The sequence below is a fragment of the Vulpes lagopus genome, chromosome 3, assembly GCF_018345385.1.
Source record: "Vulpes lagopus strain Blue_001 chromosome 3, ASM1834538v1, whole genome shotgun sequence".
Lineage (NCBI taxonomy): Eukaryota > Metazoa > Chordata > Mammalia > Carnivora > Canidae > Vulpes > Vulpes lagopus.
The window spans coordinates 79,727,422-79,751,724 of NC_054826.1; the positions used below are offsets into that span (position 1 = coordinate 79,727,422).

General features: G+C 51.2%; 1 protein-coding gene across 2 annotated transcripts in view; it reads right to left on the reverse strand.

The window, feature by feature from the left end:
* Window positions 1-15,229: 15,229 nt before the first annotated feature.
* PGBD5 (piggyBac transposable element derived 5) overlaps window positions 15,230-24,303 on the reverse strand; it is a 102,033-nt gene continuing 92,959 nt past the window's right edge. Inside the window, exons 6-8 of one of the 2 annotated variants that reach the window (XM_041750388.1) lie at window positions 18,631-18,736; window positions 17,012-17,228; window positions 15,230-16,815 (exon numbers count right to left, since the gene is read on the reverse strand). In XM_041750388.1, coding sequence (XP_041606322.1) covers window positions 17,033-17,228; window positions 18,631-18,736 — 302 coding nt within the window. In that variant the 3' untranslated portion in view covers window positions 15,230-16,815; window positions 17,012-17,032. Of the gene's footprint in view, window positions 17,229-18,630; window positions 18,737-24,303 lie in introns of both variants that reach the window. The other variant, XM_041750387.1, reaches the window with a different exon arrangement.

A 24,303-nucleotide genomic window follows, 5' to 3' on the forward strand; every position in this document is an offset into this window, starting at 1 on the left:
CTGACTGAGCCAGCCAGGTGCCCCGCCGAACATTTCTCTTTGTCAAGATGCAGTTTGCATTAGTCCTGTGGCAGCAACAACTTTATAAAGACTCAGTTCCGTGTTGGCTCCTCTCAAGCAGAGAAAGTGGGGCCCAGCGGTACCCACAGCCAGAGAGCCCAAGTCAGAGCCCAGATCCCCTCAGTCCCATCACCTGCCACATGGATTCCGGCCTCAGCATGGTCAGCCTGGCCTCCTGCCTCTGAGCTGCACAGCTGTCTGCCAGAACTTTCTAGAGTACAGCTGTGTTCTTGTGGAGACACACCCCTGCTTAAAAGCTCTCAAGGTCTTGCCTTTGAGGAGCACAGGGGGCCTAACTCTTCCAGGATTATGGACTCTGTAGATCTGAAGAACTCTACAGACCTTCTTCCCAGAAAAAGATAAATCTCATATACATTCACAAAACAATGCTTTCCTTTATAGTTGGAACCCCCCATGCCTGCCCTGTGACTAAAAACAAAGGAAAACATTTTCCTGCTGTGACCAGTCATCACTAGGTCTTTATCGACCTTGACCCTTGCCAACCACTTCCAGCCCTTTCACTCATTAGCCCTCTGCCTCACTCCTCCCTGGGCCCTGCTAAGCATCCCTGAAGTCCTAGCTTTCAATGGCCCTGACCTCCCAGAACGTTCTTTCAAGTTTCCATAGCGCTCTGCACAGAACTGTCCCCTGCGTAAACGGTGGCTCCCTGTGTCTGTGCCTCCCTCCGCCTGACTGCTGGGCAGGCAGGGACCTGGGTCTCACCGGTCTTCCCATGCTGGCAACCAGGAAATAGTTAAAACCCGCCTCCTTGATTTATGCAAGGTTTTTCTAGAAAGACTGGTTCAATGAATTTAAATGAACGATAGCAATTAACTATTTCACACATTAAACCATTAATGGAAGACAGTTTATCTATCACCCTCAGAGGGGGGGCAGGGGACTTTTGTCTTCCATCAGAGATGCTTAGGAGACAAAGCACGGACTTTCTGAGGTGTGAGTGATGGAGGGAAGGCCCCACTGACGGGAGGACTTTCAGAGTCTCTCAGATCGCAGAGGGCCAGCAGTCTACACCGCCGGGGGCGCTTGCGACGGGAGCAGGAGCAGGGAAAGGATTTGTTTCTTCCGACACGCTCCTATTTCAGTGCTAATCATCAGATCACGGGGAGACCCTAAGAGGTCCCTACACCTGCGTTCCCGGTTCTTGGCAAGATTAATGTGGACCATTCTGGAAAGACTGCTGTTTGTTTATCTTTGTACCAAAGATGCCCAGAAATAGACATAGGAGCCTCTTTGTTCCTGGCTCCTCCCGGCACCTCCCCTGTGCACAGGTGAGACACCTGCTCATTCACTTGACCACGCCGAGCAGATAATGCAAAGAAGAATCTAACTTCCTGCTTCGTGTCCAGCTGCTGTGTGACCAGCTCATGGTTCTGTTCTATTTTTTCTCTTTTACATGGGATGAAACATTTTAATCTGACGGTACCACATGATACTGTACAGGGAGCATGTCCAGCTCCAGATGTTAAGGAAGTTCTCAAAAATAACTGGGGTTGCGAGGGCCTGGGCCCTGCCGATGAGCGGCCGCGGGCAGGGTGCGGGGAGCACCGGGGTCTGCTCTCCTGTCCTTCCTCGTCCAGCGGCTCTGAGCACAGCTCCTCCCATCCACCAGCTCCTCAGGCCCAACCACAAGCCGATCTCCTTCTCCACCCTCTCCGAGGAATCGCTGCCATGGTAACGTCCAGCCAGCTTGGATGCAAAGGTCCCCATGGATGGTCCCAGGTCCCACAGGGCCAGGATCCCCGAGCAGCCCTCCGCCTGTCTTCACCACATTCGGCCCCTCCCTGACTGTGGCCCCACAGGCCCGATGGCATGCACTTCACCAGGCCGCAAAGGATACAGGGTCCTACAGGTCCTCAGGTCAGCGCAGCATTCCTTGAGAAGGTCTTCAAAAGCGAATTAATTTTGTAGCAATGAAGCAGAGTTGCTTTTGCTCAAAATGCTTGAGGTCCAGGCTGCACTGGACCCCATCAGGCTTGATGGTGAGGAAGGTACTTGTTGGTCATCGTGCCGTCCACCTGCTTGGGCTGCACCTGTCATGGTTCTGTTTTCTGATTTTTTTTTTTCAATTTTATTTTATTGTGATAAGAGCCTAACACGGGATCTACCCTCTTAATGAACATTCGAGGTATACAATAGAGTGTCGTTGGTTACAGGCACCATGTTATCCAGGAGGTCCCCAGAGCCGTCCCTCCCGCTTACCTGAGACTATGTGTTATTGATCAGTAACTCCCCTCCCCCTCCACCAGCCCCTGGCCACCACCAGTCCCCTCTGATTCTGTGACTGTGGCCATCGTGGGCGCCTTAGGCGGCCATACCTCATTTTCTTGCGCTTCGCCTGGTGGCCCTTTGCAGATTTTTTGTCTTCTTCAAATTGAAGGTTCAAGACTTCAGTGGAGGAAGCCACTGCGGATGGGGTGGAAACAGCAGGAGAAGTGGAATTAGAAGTGGAGGCTGAAGCTGTGGCTGAATGGCTGCAATCTCACGATAAAATTTTAACGGATGAGGAGTTGCTTCTTATCGATGAGCGAAGAATGTGGTTTCTTGAGATGGGATCTCCTCCTGGTGAAGAGGCTGTGAAGTTTGCTGGAATGCAAACAAAGGATTTAGAATATCACAGAAGTTCAGTTGTTAAGGCAGCGGCAGGGTTTGAGAGGACAGACTCCAATTTTCAAAGAAGTTCTACTGTGGGCAAAATGCTATCAAATAGCATTGCGTGCCATGGAGAAATCATCCTTGAAAGGAAGAGTCAGCTGATGCAACAAAATTGATTGTGTCTTCAGATGTGGCCGCAGCCACCCCAGCCTTCACCAGCCCCCACCCTGATGGTTCAGCGGCCATTGGCATCAAGGCAAGGGGCACCTGGGTGGCTCAGTCAGTTAAGTGTCTGCCTTTCGCTCCGGTTGTGATCTCAGGGCCCTGGGATCAAGTCCTGTGTGGGGCTTCCTGCTCAGTGGGGAGCCTGCTTCTCCCTCGCCCTCTGTCCCCGCTCTTGCTCATGCACTCTCTGTCTCTCTTTCAAATAAATAAATAAATAAATAAATAAATAAATAAATAAATAAAATCTTTAAAAACAAACAAACAAACAAAAAATCAAGGCAAGATTCTCCACCCACAAAAACGATTACAACTCCCCCAAAAGCTTAGATGATGGCATTTTTAGCAATAAAGTATCTTTATTTTTTAAGATTATTTATTTATTCATTCATTCATTCATTCATTCATTCATTCATTCATGAGAGATACAGAGAGAGAAAGGCACAGAGACACAGGCCGAGGGAGAAGCAGCCTCCATGCAGGAAGCCCGTTGTGGGACTTAATCCAGGGTCTCCAGGATCACGCCCTGGGCCAAAGGCGTCGCTAAACCTCTGAGCCACCTGGGCTGCCCATAAAGTATCTTTAAATTAGGGTCTGCACGTTGTGTTTTTAGACACTACTATTGCACACTCAATAGACAACAGTCTTGTGTAAGCATAACATGTATCTGCACTGGGACACCAAAACACTGATTTGACTCACTTGAGATATTTGCTCTATTGTGGCGGTCCTGGAAGGGAACCTGCTGTATCTCTGAGCAGTGCCATACAAGTGGGATCCTGACATGTTTGCTTTTCTGTTGTGCAGCTCATTTCACTCAGCATGATGTCAAGACTCAGCCATGATGTCACATGTGGCAGAGTTTTCTTCTTTCTAAAGGTAGAATATCCCGTCTGATGTATAGTCCACATTTTCTGTATCCATCCACCCGCTGGCAGACACTTGGATTATTCCACATATTGGCTGCCATGGCTAATGCTGCAATGAACATGGGGACGAGAATCCTTGAAGACTGTGACTTAATTCTTTTGAATAAATACCTGGAAGTGATCGCTGGATCATTTGGCTGTTCTGTTTTTAATTTCTCCAAAGAAGACATACAAATAACCAACAGGTATATGAAAAAATGCCAACAGCACTTATCATCAGGGAAAGGCAACTCAAAACCACAATGGGATGTCATTTCCCACCTGTCAGGATGGCCATTATCAAAACAAGAAATGACAGCAAGTGTTGTGGAGCCTGTGGAGAAATTGGAACCACTATACACCTTTCGTGAGAATGCAAAATGGTGCAGCTGTTGTGGGAAATAGCCTGGAGGCTCCTCTGTTTTCTACTTTTTGTGGGTCAACACAGCTTTGATCATAATATCTATTAAAATCTTTTGGTGTGACTTGGAGGCAAGCCCTCTAAAGCACTTGGACATCTACTGTTCGTTTTCGGCCCTCCGGGTGTTCTCCATACAGCTCCACAAAATCTTTTTTTTTTTAAAGATTTTATTTATTTATTCATGAGAGACACACAGAAAGAGAGAGAGAGAGGCAGAGACACAGGCAGAGGGAGAAGCAGGCTCCCTGCAGGGAACCTGATGGAGGACTCGATCCCAGGACTCCGGGATCACGCCCTAAGCCAAAGGCAGACGCTCAACCACTAAGCCACCCAGGTGCCCCTATCTCCATAAAATCTACCATGTTTTGAGCACTCACCCTTGTGCCGTGAGATCTGCACACATTAGCAAATCTGAGTAGAGTGTCCCTTATTACCGGAAGGAAGAGTGGGCACTCCGCAAGGGGCATGGCTGGTAAAACATACATACTTGAGAAGACGGTCATTTCTCATGGTTCAAGTGGTGAGCAGGGAGGCCGTGGCGAGATCCTAAAGCTGTGCTACCCCTCGCAGCTCCTCGGATCTGGATAGGGAGTGCTCCCTACAAGGCCACCTGCCTCTTCCTCTCTTCCTCCTCCCCACTTCCCTGGACCTGTAATCCCTTCTCCCCCCCACCCCCCACACCGCACCCACCCCACTTTAAGCTAGACTGTCTACACTGGGTTCTTTTTTTCCCCTTTCTTTCTACCTTTGAGTTCTGCTGCTGCTTGGGGGTGGGTCGGCAGGAACAGGGAGCATAAGAGAAGCCTGCTCTGGGGTCTACCTGCAGCCCCAGAAAGCTTAGCCTCTCCCTAGAATGTGCACGTTCTGCAGGTTCCCTGGTAAAGAATGTTTTCCCTGCTACTTGGCTTTCTGGTACCAAAGGGACCTGTGGCTGCCAGGCCCCGGGGCAGGCGGAAGGGGACTTACTTTCCGACACTCCGTAAGTCAGAATCACTGTCTCCATTTTACAAGTGAGAACAGTGAAGCCCAAACAGGCTGATAGCTTGCTGAATAAAAAATGCAGTCAGGAACTGAATCCAGAACTTACCATCAGAAGCACCACACACCAAAAAAAAAAAAAAAAAAAAGAAGAAGAAGAAGAAGAACCACACACCACAGGCCACGTGACTCTCCTCTCTCTCTCTCTCTCTCTCTCTCTCTCTCTTTTGGAAAAATAGATCTAGTCACACAACAGGTCTTCTTGGCACTACACACATCACATCTGGGTTGTTCTTGAGTCCTCTACCGAATGAGCTGTAGTTGCTTGTGAGATACAATCACAGGGGAAGGGAGGTGGCCTGCCAGAGCTTGTGGCCCGCGGGCACCTCCGCCCCCAGGGCGCTGCAGACCACCAGCAGGGAGCGGGAACCAAGGGCATCATGGGGACCCCCCAGGGTTTCCCTGTGCTGGTGGCTCCCCCACCTGGGTTGGACCTCGGTTGCTTCTGAGCCACAAGATACCAGAAGGCTAAGGACAGAATCTCAGAAATAGAAAAAAAAAAATCCAGAATGGGACATCTAAGCCAACTTTTGGCACATTTTAGCAAAAAGACTATCGTCTATCTATCTATCATCTATCTCTGTCTCTATCGATCTATCTATATCTATCATCTATATCGATCTATTATCTATTGACCTATTATTTATCAATCTATTATCTATCATGTATCTATCATCATCATCTATCTATGCAAGTTTAGCAAGCTGATCACGGAATGAACGTCCCACTTGCTAGCCTTTCCCTGGCTAATGAGGGGACACGTGACCCAGCCAGCCCCGGAGCACCTGCGGGTTGGGCCGCGTGGTAGGAAGCAGGCCTCGGCGCTGGTTGGCCTGCAGGGCCATCCCTGGACCAGCACCCACCTCCCGCCTGGGTACAAGAAATGGGGTGACGAGAGCAGGTGGCCTGTGACAGTGCTGACCTCCGGTGTGCCGAGGTTGTGGGTTTGTCACGGGGGAGGGGGGGTGCTGAGGCCATGGTGTGTTAGTGAGGACAGTGGTGCCTGGGGGTTCCCCTCCCGCTGTCATCCCCGTGTCCTTGGGAAGGAGGCCAGGCAGGTACTCTCCTGGGGAGCCGAGGCAGAGATGCTGCTGAGCCCGCCCCTGGAGAGGCTGAACCCTGAAGTGGGGTCCACGCAGTGTGTCCCCAAGTGCTTTCCACCGGCAGGAGCCTCCTCCCCGAGGTGGGGGGTGCACGCCGGCGACACGAGCAGAGACCAAGGCCGTGTAGGTGGACAGGGCCCGGCAGCGTCTCCGAGGGCTTGGGGCACCCTCCTGCACCCTCCCCTGGACCAGGCTCCTGGGCCGTCGGGTCACCTGGGCCCTGGGCGGACCGCCCCCCCCCCGCTGCTCCAGGCTGCCCTCTCCCGGGAAGCCGCGGTACTGCGCGACCTGGCTGCGGGGACAGCGGCGGCCGCGGGGACCCCTGCCCCCGCCCGCAGCCCTCTGGAACCTCCTGCGCTGAACCCACCAACTCTGCGCTCCCCTTGGGCCCGGCTTTTTGGGATTGCCCCCCAAATGGAAGCAGATGGAGCCCCGTTTTCACCTCCTCCGAAGTCCCAGTCGAAGCCAGGGGCCCCCGGCCTCCTCCAGGCAGGGCCCTGGGGGGTCGCCCTGGGGGGGGGGGCAGTCCCCAAAGCCGGGCCCCCCAGAGCCGCCTGCCTACTGTCCAGGGCGGCCCGCGGAGCCTGTGCTGGGGCGGTACACCCCGTGCAGAGCCGCCGTCCCCCGGCTCGGGGAGCCCCCAGCCCCCCGACTGGCTGGGCTTGGCTCCTGGAGGCGCGGCAGGAGCTGGGAGGGGGCGGAGGACGAGGGGTCCTTGCCCGTCAGGCCGGTAGCCCCCGCGCACCGCTCCCTGCCCGAGTGCGCCCCGGTTCCCCGAGCAGCATCTCGGTCCCGGGCGCCCCCCGCCCCCCGCCCCCCGCCGCTCAGGCCGCGCTGCTCCAGGCCGGGGCCCCACCGTGGGGGGGCGGGGAGCAGCTGCCGTGGGCCCCGCCAGCCGGACTCCCTCCTCGGAACCTGCTCCCATCCGAGCCGCTGACCCCATCTCACCCGTCCCTGCGCCCCACGCCCCAACATCCCCCAAAGCCTATTTGTTCTTTCCCGAGCACCCGGTGTCTTTTCAAGGACCGCCGACCCCCTCACTCGCCGCGGCTCCCCCCTACTGGGGCTCGGGCCCGCGCCCGGGAGGTCTGACGGCCCCGGGTCACCTGCTCACCGGGCGCCCAGGGCCTGGGGCGCGGCGCCACCCGACTCGGCCCGAGGCTCTGCTGCCCTCTGCCGGGCGCGAGGGGCACGGCGGCAGCTCCCAGGAGGAGGACGCCTTCCAGAAGGCTGGGAGGTCATCCTCCCAGCTCTTCTACGGTCTACAGCAGGGCAACAGCCCTTCTGGATGCCATCCTGGCACCTCCAAGAATACGCCTAGGTTGCAGGTCCTGGGTCTCTATTTGGGGGTTTGGTTACTCATGGTCGCTATGCTGGGTGATGAATGTGACCAAAAGGTGGCGGCCCCCGCAAGACTTAGCACAGGCTGCCCAAGGTCACACTGCTGCCAAGGCCTGGGGCCGCGGGTGAGGGAGTCCCGGAGAACGCGTCTTACTCCATCTTTTTCTAGTTCCTGGGATTGGGGACAGGGAGGAGAGGGGACAGTCAGCCACTGTCTCCTCATCAGGGGTGCCTGGTGCAGGGAATGTGGTGTCCGGCTGTCTCTGACTTCTTCAGGAGCAGGTCCTTCCTCCAGATGGATCATTTCTCCTTTAAAGCACAAATTTTAACATGGATGGACCTCACATTCTCTTGCCCTGCGGCATCGGGGGGATTAGACGGGGGCACAGTTGTTGGGCTCGTGCCTGTTGGCCCAAGACGCTGCCAGCAGCAGATCCCAGAGCCTTTGGCCCAAGATGAAGCAGTGGCACACAGGTTTGCTCCATGAAACGAGCACATTCATTTTGTGACATAACATTCACACTTGACCTCTCTCTGGCCCACACAGATCTCCTCAAACAGTGCCTTTAATAATGTTCTGCCCCAGTGACAGAACACGGTCCAGCCAGCGTATCCCCCCCTTTGTGGGTGAGAAAGTATGGTCACTGTTCCTTGGTTATTTTTCCATATAGTGTTATTACTCTAGTTACGTGAGGTATTTGTGTGCGTGCCTCCCACTACTTGACAGTCCTTGATGGAAAAGACTGTTCTTGTCCCTCCCCAGTATCTAGTGGTTTAGAAGGGTTCAACAAAAGTTTCTTTAAAAAAAAAAAGATTTTATTTATTTATTCATGAGAGACAGAGAGAGGCAGAGACACAAGCAGGCTCCATGCACCGGGAGCCCAACGTGGGACTCGATCCCGGGACTCCAGGATCACACCCTGGGCTGAAGGCAGGTGCTAAACTGCTGCGCCACCCAGGCTGCCCCGAAAGTTTCTTTAATAAATGATCTTTGGTCTATTTTTCCTCTGCTGTCCTCTCTCTGAAACCAGAAAGCAGCTGTTCGATTTTCTGAGTATTCCCCTGAGCCCCGAGAGATGGTATAGAAGGCTGGGCCCCCAGGATCAGTAATCTCGTCATTCATTCCTGGCCATAAACAGTCTTCTGTCTCCCTGTTGAAGTCTCACCTCTTTCTGGGGGCATCTCTGTTCTTGGGATATCATTTTTTTTTTAAGATTTTATTTATTTCTTCAAGAGGGACACAGAGAGAGGCAGAGACACAGGCAGAGGGAGAAGCAGGCTCCTTGCGGGGGGCCTGATGTGGGACTCGATCCTGGGACCCTGGGATCACACCCTGAGCCAAAGGCAGGCGAGCGCCACTGAGCCACCCAGGTGCCCCTCTTGTGATATCTCTGATCCGTGCTACATCACGTCCCCCACCCCTACTTGAGGAGAGTCCGTGCGGGGCAGTGCGCCTTGGGAACCAGGATGCCAGAGAACAGGAGGGAAGAGCCCAGGTAACAGGAGGCACATCCGACTCCCGTCCCCATCCAGAGAGGAGAGTCATGAGTCCTGGGCTCACCAGGGTCCTGTGGGGCCCAGGGAGGAGGGGAGGACGGGCAGAGGTAGAGGGGGAGGGCAGAGGAAGGTGGGGGGAAGTGAGGGAGGGAAAAGCGGAGAAGGGGAGACATTTGCAGAGAGAGGAGTCCGGGGGAGAGGGATGGAGAGATGGAGAGGGACAGACGGACCGTGGTGGAGGGGAGTCAGCTACAGACACGGACCACCTCAGGGTCAGCACATAATGAAGGAAAGATCAACGCGTCACTTGCTGGAGAGTTGGGCAAGCAAAGATCTGAAGTCTTTAAAACTTTAAAAGAGTGTTTGAAAATTATTTTTGGACCAAATCAGAGAGGGAGACAAACCATAAGAGACACTCAACTCTGGGGACAAACTGAGGGTTGCGGGGGCGGGGGGGGGGGGGGGGGGGGGGACGGGGTAACTGGGTGACTGGCACTGAGGCGGCACGTGATGTCACAAGCCCCGGATGTTATGGGCAACCGATGAATCACTGAATTTTACCTCTGAAACTAATAATAGAAGAAAATTATTTTTGGCTTACAGGAGAACTTAAAACATTGCCAGTATGTGCTGTGAGGATGTTTTAATTTGGATTTTAAGTTGAAAAGCACACGCTTCTCCAAATCTTTTTATTCTCCTGTAATGAAGTGTGAAAAGAACCCTGGAAAGTGGGATCTGACATTTCGCTATACGCAAAGATGTTCTATGTTAATGACAACAGTGCCCCCGCCTTTTGGCCTCTTAGGCGACAACCACCGACGGGAAGTCACGGATGGCCCCTGTGCTTTGCTGATGCCCCCGCACGTCCCAGCTCTCACACGTAACCACTTTTCCTTGCATCTCCCACTTTGCTCACAAGGAACTACCTTCTGACAAGCAGATGCTCACCCCAGTTTCATGCTTCCAATTCCAGAAGCTTCTGAAAAGGGGGAGGATGACGGGCAGTGGTGATGGCAGCAGCTGAGGGAGCAGCAGGCAGCACAATCTGGCCTCCGAGGGTGAAGACCGTTCGTTCCCACCTGCCCCCTCCTCAACATGGACAGGATGGGAGGGCGAGATAGAGGAGGGCACCCATGGGCACCCCCCACCCCGACCTCCCCCAGCCTTAGCAGCAGAATTGGGAAGGCTCAGGGGTCCTGACATGCCTGCGGCCCCTGGGGCTCCCTTACCTGCCATCCATCCCGCTTTACCTTTGGGAGAATCTGTAGGGTGGGTTCGCCAGGCTTTCCCCAACCTCTGCTATTGTGTAATCTGGCAACAGATCCTGTGATGCTTTTCATGAATTTCCTTCATCATATCCTCCCTCCCCCAGAGAGAAGCAAATGCAATATATCTGCTTGTCTCTCCAAGTTGCTGACTGTAGACAGACTTTGCTGAAGAGATAAGAACCACACGCGATACCAGGGTTAAATCACATACATTTGTGTATGTACGTCTGTATATGAACTACCTCACATTTTAGGATTCAAAATGTAGCACATGATATACAAAGTGTGTAAAAATTTACTGCAAGGGTTAGTGTGAAATTAAAATCCTGACAGAAGGGTACACTTTACCTTCACAAAAGGGATGGGGATGTAGTTGTGTGATATCCCCTGAGGGCGGCTACAGAAGTGCAGTTTATGATAAGATTAAAATCTTCCTCCTAATGAATCTTAACTGGAAACCGCAAGGAAAAGCCAGATAATGTAAGGGTGCAAAGAGGTTTTCAAATAAAGCAGCAGTCTTTCTAGATTCCTTGACACGTTTTTTCCTGTCGCTGGTGGCGGCTACCCCTGAACTCAGAGAAGTGGGAACCTCCAGCTGGGGCAGAGGAAGGTGAGCAGCTGGGAGCTGGGGCATCCTCTGGAGAGGCAATTGTCTTCGTCTTCGCACGTTGGTTCCTTCTTCATCCCCAGCAGCCTCTGCCCAGGAGCCCAGGAGCCCAGGAGCCCAGGAGCCCAGGAGCCAGGCCTTTGCCTCATCTATCTTCTGCTTCTCCTCAGTTAAGACCAGGGCTGCCTGGTCCTGCTCAAGCCCACAGCCCGGACTCAAGGCCACCTCCTGCCCACACAACGCCCTCTGGGACCTTCCCATGTCGGGAGCTGCCTGTGGTGGCAGACCTTCAGTCATGGGCAGAGTGTTCCCTGCTTTCTGAGGTGTCCTGTCCCAGGGCCCAGCATCTCGAGACACTGGAACCTACTCTCCCCAGTGAGCTGACGTCCGATTCCTACTGATAGGCACCACGAGGTGCCTAGGAGACTGGGAAGTCGGGGACAACGTCACCTTCCCTCTTGAGTCTGCGCCTCACCAACCAGGCTAATCTCTCTGTTTTCCCAACTGCCCCTATCATTTTGTTTCTATGTGGACCCACTGTCCTGGCTGCCAGGACCTCCTAACTGGTCATCGTCGTCTCTTCTTGTAGGATGGTGGCCAGGATGGGACTCATGCCTTAACTGTACAGCATCTGGTAGAGTGCTGGTCCCACTTTGGATATCGTCCTTCCATTGATTAAATACTGGTAGATACTGATGAGGCACACACTTTAAAAAGCCACAATCAGCTACGTACGGCATTGTGTTGACACAGATAAAAGTGACTCCAAAATGCCTCAGTAGAAAAACCCCACAATCTCACAACTCCAGACCTTAAATCTACACCTAAAAAATATGTATAACCATCCCATTCTTTTTGATCTACTGAAATAATACACATCACACATCCCCTTCTTCTTTCTTTTGTTCTTCTTTCTACATCCACTGAGAGGAAGCTCTCCATTATGAAACTAGATGCATTTTAATTTTTTTGGCATCAATCTAACTTAAAAAAAAAAGCAGTCACTCATTTCTCTCACTCCCTGTCCCCTACCTCTGGCAACTACCAATCCGGTTCTCTAGATTTATGAGCTTAATTTTATATACATATAAATATATATTTATATTTCCTGGATTCCACATATAAGAGAGATAATATTTATTTTTGTCTTATTTCATTTAGCATAATTCCCTCAAAGTCGATCCATGTTGTCACAAACAGCAAGATTTCATTCTTCTTGAAGGCTAAAAAATATTCTACTGCATGGAGATATACATATATATTATGTGTATATATGTATACGTGTGTGTGTGTATATATATATCTCCATATCTTTTATTACCCATTCATTCATTGATGGACACATAGGTGGCTTCTATATCTTGGCTATTGTAAATAATGTTGCAGTGATCACAGGGCTGCACATACCTTCTCAAACTAGTGTTTTCATTCTCTTCAGATAAATACCCGGAAGCAGAATTGCTGGATCATATGGGAGTACTACATTTTAAAAGTAATCTCTATGCCCAACACAGGGCTTGAACTCATGGCCCTGAGACCAAGAGTAGCATGCTTTACTCCTTGTACCCCTGGTAGTACTATTTTTAATATTTTGAGGAATAGATGCATTTTAAAGACACCAAGCCTAGGGAAAGAGCTAGTTAAAATAGCTAAAAATCTCTTCAATAGCTAAAAAATCTCTTCCCAGTAAATGATTTTTTCCTATCACTACTTTTGCTGAAGTTGTGACCTTACTGAATGATGTGGGACATTAGAAGTTAACCGGGGACAAGAAAACCCTCACACCAGTTGTCAGGCTGGAGAAAGGGGCCAGTACCCTATTTCCTTGGAGAAAACAGAACCAAAAAAAAAAAAAAAAAAAAAAAAGAAAGAAAGAAAAGAAAAGAAAAGAAAAGAAAAGAAAACAGAACCAAGTGTAAGCCAGAGACGGAATGGAAGGAACAGAAATTTTAACTGCATATGGGTATTTATGAGGTAAGAAACTTTCTTTCTGCTTGGTTATGACTTCTTCAAGAGCTAGAATCACTTTTTGACTTGTTGCTCACATGTAGTGCCACGCTTTCCAGAAATACTAATGCAGAACTGGTTCCCAGGAAAGTGTTTTCCAGACACATGAAGTCGGTTGTATGGCAAATTGGCAATTTTGGTCAGATGTAGGCTGGTTCCGGCCTTCTGAGGAGGCAGATTCTGTCTTTTCTGGAGTATGCTAAGCCAGGCATGTCTGGTGCCTGCGTGCCAGGTAAGTGCCCTCCCATGCCAACTGCCACCTCCATCTCATGGGTGGGTCTGGCCTTCCTCCTTCATGGCTCAATGCGGAGGCCTGCTTCCTGAGGACCACTGCACAGCCATGCACAATGAGCCAGGCCTTCCAGTCCCTGTCCTGGCATCTCCATCATCTCTGCAACAACCGTAGAGTTCATTTGATTCCGGAGGCCAGGCTGTGACTAATGGAACCAATAAACCGGATGTCTGTAACCAGAATGATCCAAATGCCAAAGTTTTCCAACCTAACTCATCTGCATTATATGACCTTAGTATTATAATGCTCCATTGAGTATAGTTAGACCTTGTTAAAAACTGAAGCTGTGTGGTAGGAGGAGACAACGTGACTGACATAAAGAAACTGGTAAGGGGATCCCTGGGTGGCTCAGTGATTTAGCGCCTGCCTTTGGTCCAGGGCGTGATCCTGGAGTCCCAGGATCGAGTCCCACTCGGGCTCCCTGCATAGAGCCTGCTTCTCCCTCTGCCTGTGTCTCTGCCTCTCTCTCTCTCTCTCTCTCTCTCTCTCCATCTATCATGAATAAATAAAATCTTAAAAATCTTAAAAAAAAAAAGAAAGAAACTCAAAAGAAGGCAGCAGCCTATACAAACAAAAACTCACCTAAGTTCCCTCCTCTGAAGGCTTAACCTGACTTTAATTCTGAATATCACCAGTCTCTGGTGACCTAAACCACATGAAGCTCAGTATTTGGTCTAATAGAGCTTTCTTTGGAAAAACTTCTAGATTTTTGCTCATGTTTTATTTTTCACAAGGGTCGGGAAAATCCTTGTTCTGTTTTTGGCATTTAGACCCTGTGGCAGAACCATCCCACAGGGCAGTGGTGCGCCATGGCAACAGGCCCCGGCGGAAAGGTCTCACTGGCCATGCCACGCAGAGTTGCCCACCTGCCTCCCAGCCTCTGCTGGGGCTCTGCTGGGGCTCTGCTGGCTCCCACTCTGCTGAGAGCCACTTCTTGGCGCCCCCCTCCCCAGGCACCACCAGCAGCCAGATACTACAGGAGCCAATCTAGAGCCAACCTGAGGGCCTTCAAGCCCACAGGGCTACTGGAGCCAGGTGGATTTTAACTGGAGCACTCCACAAGGCCCTTGGCCTCACATCTGTGCAGCAAGGTCTCACCAGTTGCAGGTTTTCCTATTCAGTACTCCGTGTCACTTTGTCCTCCTTCTGGAAGGACAGAAACTCTTCCCAACCTTTGCAGGGGCTTCCCTAGAAAGTCCTATCTGTTGAGCATTTATCTGAAAACAGTTGGTTACTACTTAAAACCCAGAGCATTGAAATGGGCTAAGTCCCTCTAATTACTTGGTCATGCGAAGTCACCCACCCACCATCTCACGGTGGCTGTGTGTGTGAATGTGGATGATAAGGCCAACTGGGAGAAATGGGGAGGAATCTCATATGGAAGGCAGGCTGGACTGTCTTCCGGGGCAGGGCCACCTAGAATGACTGTGCTTTACAGGGCCAGGAGATCAGTATCTATTTCTAGTAGTTGGGACTTAACTGAATTTCAGGGCACCTGGGTGGCTCAAGTCAGTTAAGCATCTGCCTTTGGTTCAGGTCATGATCCCAAGGTCCTGGGATCGAGCCCCAGGTCTGGCTTCTTGCTGAGCAGGGAAGGGAGTCTGCTTTTTCCCTCTGCCTCTGCCCCTTGCTGGTGTGCTTTCTCTCTCTCTGTCAAATGAATAAATAAAATCGTTAAAAAAAGAGAGAGACACTTGACTGAATTTCTTTTTTAAACTGCTCAGAAGCACAGGATGCTAAGGACAGTTTAAGATCATACACACCAAATGATCTAACAAGAAGTTGAGTCTTAAAAGAGTGGCCTGTACTGTTGTTTCTGTCATTGTAAAGAAACTCACATACTAACAAAGAATCAGCATCTAAATAGACTTTTATTTTATTTTTTTTTACTTATTTAGACAGAAAAGAAAATTCATCAGCTTTCATCAGAGTCTCCCTAAGTGTTGGAAACACATTAGACTCAGAAAGAGTGGACCTTGTAGAAAAGCATCACAAATTAAAAATATATTTCTCCATGTGGTAAAAGTGCTTTCAATCCAATTAAAGGACAGGCAAAGGTGTTCTGAAACACAATTGGAAATGTGGCCTACAATCCGTGGCATCGAATTCAAACCACAGGGCGAGGTGGGATCATCATGAACCTAGGATACAGAAATGACATGGAGTTCGGAGCATGCGGCCAGCAACACTTGGAATTCACTGAGTAGGAACAAGGAAGAAAGTCCCAAAGCCTGAGTAGAATAGATTTTGCCTTTGTGAAAAAAAAAAATATGAGGGGACTACATAAATTGGGGTGTGTGGGGGGGGATGGTGTAACTCCGGAAATCACGGTTTTGCGTCAGTGGGGGATGGTCAGAGCAGTGGGCCACCCGGGCCGAGGCCTCCCATGGACACAGGCGGATGGACGTTCACAAGGGGCGCCCCGATGTTGTGGGAAGTGAGCACACGGCGTGCGGTCCTCAGTCCTGAGGGAGCGAGCCCCCAGCCCCATGGCAGATCCCCACCACCGGCCCCTCGCAGGGCTCCCAGGGTCTGGGGGAGCTCGGACTGACACTGCCAGGCCACCACACACGGGCAGGAGAGACTCAGCAAGTGCCGGCCCCAGACCTTTCGCGGTCTGCTCCAGCAACGCTACAGGTTTTTCAAAACCGTAATTCTGCCAATGGTGATGCCTGTGATGAAGCCAAAGGCCCACAGGCCCCCCCTCGATCCTTGATGGGGTGGAACCGCGTTTGTCCTGGAAGCGAGCTGCCTCTCGGGTCCTGGCACAGTCACAGGCACACCGAACGGTGCTCATGCAAAAAAGTCACGGATGGGGGTGGAGGGGATTGGGGGGGATGGAAAAGAAGGGGCACATTTTCCTTTTACAGAAGATCTTAAGCAACAGTAAGAAAATAACCTGAAGATATATTTAAAAATAAAAAATAGCATCACACATCACTGCGGTTCTGTTGGCATCTTCCCTTGCCCCCACCCCGGCCACCAGCCAGAGAGATGAAACGAGTAGGGACGCCCCGGTTACTAAGCAGAATGGCAACCGCTCTCCCGTTTCATCCCTGCATTCTACTGGCACCCAGTTTGTGTTTCTGGTTCCCAGGAGACCTGTTCTAAGCTGCTCACGAGAGGCAAGTGCCGGAGCGTGCTCTGGTCTCCTGTAAACATCCTGGACCACCGTAGCGCTACCTGCTTGCTTCTGGTCACCTCTAGACATGGTACGAGATCGAACCAGGTTACAAATGTCTTTGTGTCTTTACAGAGCAGACATTTCTAGCAGAACATGGCCTGGCTCATCCTCTCCCCGGCGCCTCTGGCGGTGACGGCCTTCCCAGGTCCCCTGCGCCGAGGTGAGCTCCATGGGTGTCATGAAGATGCAGCACTCTGGCCTGCATGTGGAGTCTGGGTGCAGCACCCGTCCTGGCACTGGGTGGGTGGCTGCTTCTGGACAGAGGACATGCTCTTCTTTGAAGGGGAACCGGGACAGCAGCCATCCTCTGACCAGGCCCACCCTGGTCCCTGTGGAGGCCTTGGGCACCCCTCGGGCTGGGCCCACCCCCGGGGCGCCCCAGGGCTCTGGCTGGGCAGGTCCGAACGGCAGGCTCTCTCCCTCCTCCGGCCTCCCGGACCTGGGCCTCACCTAAGCCTGGCCGCCTCGGCGTCAGTGGGCTGGGGAGGCTTCCTCCAGACCCAGCAGCTCCCTCACCAGTCTCTCGCCAAACTGCGCCCGGCTGTACCTCTTCACGTGGTAGGCATCTGACATTTTGTACAGGATGTACGCGTTGTTGATTGCAATGCTGATGGCGAACCAGAACACCTGCTGCCAGGTCTTGTTTGGTTTGTGAGAAATGAAATACCTAGGAGGGCAGAGGAATAAGAAAGGCTGATGCAGGTGGTTCATGGGAGCCCGGGTCAGGGGAGACAGTCCCCAAGGCCACCTCATGGTCGATGCTGCTGCAGAGGAGCCCTGGGGGGTAGGAATCGGGCTGCGGGCCAGCTCCCGCTGAGGCTCTCTCCCGGTGAACTTTACTTAAGACTAAGATGACGAAAACGATTCCTATCAGAGGATCAGGTGGGAGGTGGGTCACTGCTGGAACCAGGGGCCGGGCCCGCCATGGCAAGGTTCAGAAGCTCCAGGGTATAGGGCCTGAAGGGCCGCCTACCCTCCTCACCAAGGGCCCTCCTCAGATGCTGCGTCCCGCACACTGAACTGCTTCCACTTCCCAAGGGCAAGTGCACCTGCAGCTGCAGGCCTCTGCAATGCGTCCGCCTCCTCCCAAGTGCCCGTCTCCTTGCCACCCCTCCTTCCCGTTAGATCCGGGACATATGTCACCTCAGGGAGGCCTCTGTCCTGAGACTGAGGATGGTATCCCTCTAGAGCCAACCCCTGCATTGTGTCCTCCACCTGCATCTTCGTCTCTGCACCCACTGAGGACTGTTTGAGGATCAGTATTCTCACTGCCACCTGCACAGGGTGGACTCTAATGTGTCTACTAAATAAATGCAGATTTCTTTATAGCAACCGCATAGAGCCACAGGTGCTGAGCACACAGCTGGCAGGCAATGAACATTTGCTCAAGGACTCCCTGTGGCATGGGGCTCCCCTGCGGACCCAGGCTGAGCACTCCAGGAAGAACCAGGTCCTTGGTTTTCTCTCTGCCATGAAGAAGCCCAGCAGATTCCCCTCCAGGTGGGCTGAATAAATGCCCACCTGTCTTTGGGGTTACTCCAACCTTGTTCTAGGTCCTAAGGCTCAACCCTAGCTGTTATTGGTCACACTCAATGTTACTAGCAGTCGCTTCTTGAGTTCCTGCCACAGTGAGTACGGGTGTACATGGACGTGTGCACACTGCGGAGGCCACAGCCTCTGCAGGCATCCACGGTGCAAAGGATTATGTAACCTGTGCTGGAAAACTGGGCTCCGTGTGACGCTGCCCGGGACTGACGCTGCATGCTCTGCCACAGTGGGGGGACGAAGGGGAGGCTGGTCTGGCCGGGGGACAGAGGGTGCAGGCTCAGGGCCCAGTGAGTGGAAGGAAGGGCGCCTCAGGGCAAGGCTGGCAGGGAAGGAGGCAGGGTGCCCAGCGGGGAGGGGGCTGCGTGGGTGAGCGCCCAGATTTTGTCTCCCGGGGGCTTGCTCTGTCCCTTCTGTGACTGGGGGACGACCACCACCCCACCCAGCAGCCTGTAGCAGCCTGTAGTCCGCACTGGTGAGACCGCAGGCGCCCTCCTGTGGCTGCGAACTGCCTGTTCACTTACTTGCTGTACTTGTCATCGTATTTGCAGATGTAGCTGAGGTGAGCAGCGAACGCCTCCACGGCCAAGGGGCAGGGGATCTCCCCACTCTTCCTCTTGATGATCACTCCTGCGGAGAAGACAGAAGATCACACCCTGTTCCGAACGAAGGTGCCTATCTCCACCCTGCTTGGCCGTCCCGCCATAAAACGGGGAGCTGGGGGTGGGGAGGGGAGACGCAGAAGGTAGACACGGGTCCCTAAAAGCTTCAGAGGACTTGAGGAGAACATATAGATGAGTGCCCAGGGCACAGGGGCACTGCGGGCACGAGGGGCGATGATGGGCCCAAAGGTGGCTTTAAGTGGCACTGGGGAGGGTGTTGGACTGGTCAGGCCTTCGGAGAGCAAAAGGGAGACACGAGACTCATTCTCCCCTCCTCCTCCCTCCCCACAGGAAGGCTGCCGCTCAGGGAGTGCAGGGAGTCCTTTCAGCCTCCTTTGCCTGCCTCCATCACAGCACAAGGGTGGAGTTACAGATGCACAAGAGCGAGGAGCCACTTTCATGCTTCCCAGGACTTCTGGGGGGCTCAGAGGACCAAGGGATGGAAGGAGCCTTTTGCATTGGGCCACCCCTGAAGCTCTGCCCCCTGCCACCCCATGCTTTTCCTCTACTAAATGCAAACGGGAATGCGTCCAGGGCACTGCCTACTGACGGGTGTGAGGAACAGAAAGTGATGAACCAGCCCTCCTCACCCTGCTGCCCAAACCACTGCGGGACAACCTGTTTTCCAAGACCTGCCTCAGAGACCAAGAGCTGCTTTCCAGAGACGACACAGAAGACTTGGAAGAATGTGTTCTTCCAAGAAGCCTTGTGTGCTCAGGTGTAGTTGGGATTTACTACCATCTCTCACCAGCCTCCCCTTCAGCATGATGTGATTACGAGAGCACCACCATTTTTTGATTTGTTTTGTTTTGTTTTGTTTTAGAAGCATCAATCTAAAGAATTGTGAAGTTGGCACTACTTGAATGGATACAGCTGAAGCGCCGTGGCATGTCCCCTGCAAGCACAAGGGGCTCACCTACAGTATCTCCCACCCTTTCACCAAGGGACCTGCAAGAGACAGGAGTGCAGGGATCCATCTGCACAGACTGAGCCCTGAACTGGGATCTTTCTCTTTCTTTTGGTCCCTGTCCCCAGCCATCCCCCCAGATATTGGGTTTTCACACAAAGAAATACCTGGAGAACTTGAGATTGGCAGGGTGATTGAGAGGCCCCAGGTGATGCATTTCCTAAAGCTCTTTGAGAGTCAGAGGACCTTGATGCCCAGGCTGGGGGCTTCCTCCTGTCCAGAGGGTTCTGGGACTCTGCTTGTTTGTGAATCCCCTCTCCATGAAAGATGCTCTACTGTCTGGGGATCCAGCCATACAGGCAGGGTGGGCCCATCCTACAGTCTCCAAGGAGGGCAGTTCCTCTCCAACAGAACCCCTGAGCATGCATGTTTCCAGTCCCTTATCTCAGCCACCCCTACCCCAGTCTAAGACCAATCAGGGAAACATCCCAGTCTCAAATGAGCCCAGGCCTGAGCAGGTTTCCTAGCTCTGCTTAAATTTATCCAAAATTACAGCTTTCTCAGAGTCTAAAGAGGCTCAGGCCCTATTAGGGCTCCATGGAAGCCATGGTGGATATGGGCACATCAGATCATCCCTATACAGAAATAGAGTTCCCAGATGCAGAGTGTGACTCGCTCTGAGTCACCCAGTCTCCAGTGAGTCGGGCTCACATGTCAAGGACCTCAGAGTCAACCACGTCCCTGGAGCTCCCATAGCCTGCAGCTCTGGCCTCCTGGCCTCAGCACTGCCAAGGCCACAGTTCCTCAACTGCCGTGTCCCGTCTCCCCAACTGTGGGGGTCCTACCCTAGCCCTTCACTTCCTTCCCATCATTCTTATAGTTTTTAACTTACAATGAGGCTTTCTGCTGGACATCTCAGCAGAGTGGCTTCCAAACCTGGGTGTGCACTCACCTGCTTGAGCATTGCCCCGATTTTATAAACCAGATCACCCTCCTCCCTGGTGATATTTTGGATTTTGAGATACTATTCCAGCTAGAAAGAGTAAGGTTGCTGCCCTAGAATATCCTTTTCTGAGGACCAAAAAGCTCGGGCACTGGACGTGTTGACAAGAGGTTGTCTGAGCTTTACTGGCTTTGCTGACTTCACCAGGACATGGCCCACAGGCGCCCTGGAAGGACCCTGCACAGTTACAGCCATGCAAATCTCCGTGCATAGATGTACTCTATGTACATACCTCTGTGGCGCCATGAAAACTATCTGACCCGGTAGGAGAAACACGTGCACTCACGCAGCAGTGGCAGTTCTGCCGACTGCCTCCCCAGGCTATGTGCAGCACGGCTGACATTCTTTCTGCCATCCTGTGAGTCTGAATGAATGAGCCAAGACCTGACCCAGTCCTACACGCACATTCTGATGCCCATCAGTCTCATGGAGTATGCACCCCAATTGGGCAAAGACTCTGGTAGGGAGATGACAGATCCAAGATGGATTTCTGAAGAAAAGCAGAAGGGCATCTGTTCTGCACACAGAGGTCCCTGGCTATGTGATAGCAGGTAACTTTTAAGAAGAATGTGCACATGCTCACACTCTCTGAAAGAAGGGGCATCTTTCCTTAGAATCCAGAAGAAATAATAAGCCCATTCCTAAAATGTTCCTCACCAGTTATATATTTTCTAAAATTGGAAATTCTGTTCAACTTTTAGAAGTGTGTGTGTGTGTGTGTGTGTGTGTGTGTGTGTGTGTATTCACAGCAGGAGAGAGTATCAAGCTCAAAGGCATTCTTTATAATATTTGAGACTTCATCTCTGGGTCATATTTAAAATACAAGAAAAAGAAAGAATTTTTCTATAAAGGGTTCAGGCACAGAGACAGGGCTGCCTGGTCAAGCAACTCTTACCACTTAAAAAAAGTAAAAATCCAACTGATGGCTGGGGGTTACTGTAAAGAGCACAAAAATCACACTGTAAGACAACCAGGTGATCTAACACTCATCCAGCCCCTTGGACAGAGCAGGGACTTTCAAAGCTCTTGTAAGAACAAACAATATGATCAGCAGATCTTCCCATGCAGAATGAAAAACAACTTGTTAAATAAATAAAAGCACAAAAGGAAAACAAATACAGAAAAATACTTGCTATAGGCATAAAATTTGCTTTCAATAAGACAAGTGCCTCAAAGGACAAGGTGGACAAGAAGATATCATGGAAAGTTGGCCAACAGAAACACAAGGAGACACTCAACCTCATCAATAGTCATGCAATTCAGATTTAAAATTTTGTAGCATTTTCACCCACCAGATTGACAAATTTAGAAAAAAAAAAACCAACAACAACAACATCTGTGTTGATAAACACAGGAGGAGTAACAGTCCCCTCCTAGCCTGTCATAGTGGTAAGGACGGTCTTTTGGCAACATGTCATTGAAAGTGTTCAGACCCTCCGGGCCAGCCGTTCCACTCTCAGATTTATTTTCAGGAAGTGATCAAAGATGTACCCAAAAGTATGGAAATATTCACTACACCTTTATTCATATTATGAAAAAATGGATCATTAATGGGGGGGTGGAGGCAGAAAAATTATGACATTTAAAGAAAAATGAAATACTAATAAGGGGTTTTTAAAAATCATGGTTTTGAAATACATTGAAAAGCAAATATCTTCCCCTTCATTAAAAAAAAAATACTCTGAGATGTGGACTAGTAAAAGGATTTCCCATAGGGATGAGAGGTGGGCCACCCAGCCTGGGCTATCCACACTGCCCCCCTGCCTCCGGATGCTCCTGCTCCAGAACAGGTCTGGCTCATGGGTGCCCATACCATCCACCCTGGGGGTACTTTCCAGAGGTGCTGCCAGAGGGGCCAGGGCATACTCCCTGGGGTTTTTAAGGGAGTCTAAGATTTGAGACTTTGTGATTTTTTAAAAAAAATTTTATTTATTTGAGAGAGAGGGAGAGAACGAGCATAAGCAGGGGCATAGGGGGGCAGAGGTAGAAGTAGACTGACTGCTAAGCAGGGAACCCAACATGGGGCTCGATTCCAGGATCCTGAAATAGTGACCTGAGCCGAAGGCAGATGCTAACAGACTGAGCCACCCAGGCGCCCCAGGACTTTGTGGTTTCTAATAGAGTACTTTAGAAATGGAAACTATAACTGAAGGAAACACGAATACCAAATTTTGGCCTATTTAAAAATCAACCCTACCCATTTTCTCTTCTTTCTCATCAATAGCCTCCTTGCTGGTTCCCTTGGTGATGGATTTAAGGCTCCCAACCCTAGAGATTGGGGTTTTAAGGTTTTGCCATCTTAAACTGTATTGCATAATTTACAATTTGTCATGCACAATTTAGTGGGAGGCAGCTCCTACCTGAACAGCTCTTCCCGAACATTCTCCTGTGAATGCTTGCCCAGTCACAAGAGTCTAGAAGTCCATTTCAAACTCTTGCCTTCAGCTTGCAAGGTCAATTCCAAACATTTCCTCTAAGTGCCCTTCACACAGCCCTTCCTTGAGAAACTGGCAGCTTTCTGTAACTCTGTAAACCTAGGTCCCATAGGCTTGCATCCCTGGATTGTCATCTCTACTGACATGTAACATAACTTCAGTGTGTGTGCAGGGGGTCAGGGATGGGAATAAATGAATGGCAGACATTAATTAAGCACACATTCCCCCCCATACATACACATCACAGATACACACCACACACCCCAGACACACACACACACCACATATATATACATCACATACCACATGCACCACAGACACCACACACACACACATATATATACACACACATTATGCACGTACATACCACACACACGGACACACGCAGGCACGTACACACACACACAGCCCATGCCCCACAAACACGCCCCCCACACCACTCCCACACAACTAAGCCCCTTGCAATGTTCCTTCAGAAGTAAAGAGGAAAGATGTCCTAATATAAAGGAATACCAGGGATTTTCAAATACACTATGTAACCGTAAATATTTTTGTAAAGTGCCCCATGGTCATTTCCAGCTCCCTTTTCAGCAGTTTAAAAGTGTTTCAGCTGTAGTTGCTTTAACTATAGACTGCTTGCTAAGTAAATCCCTTTCTTAGGAATGGATTTTATTTTATTTTTTTTTATTATTAATTTTTTTTTTTTATTTATGATAGTCACACAGAGAGAGAGAGGCAGAGACACAGGCAGAGGGAGAAGCAGGCTCCATGCACCGGGAGCCCGACGTGGGACTCCAGGATCGCGCCCTGGGCCAAAGGCAGGCGCCAAACCGCTGCGCCACCCAGGGATCCCAGGAATGGATTTTAAACCCCAAGCAAAATTAAAGAATCACCTGAACATCCAAACAACAACAACAACAACAACAAAACAAAAACCAATGGTTAACCTCTGAGGAAGACACTGAACTGATAAAACAGTTGATATTTTCCTGTCTTGTCAGAACAGATTCTTCAGGGAATCCTGGGTGATCAAGTGATCGAGTACACGCCACTCTCGGCGGCCACGCACAAGCCGGGGCACCTGCCAATCCTGTCGTCGCGGCTTCTCTCCTGCGGACAGGCCACCAGCAGCAGCAGCTGGCAGCCCGCGGGCCCAGACAGCTGTCGCCCCCCAGTCAGACACAGCGTGG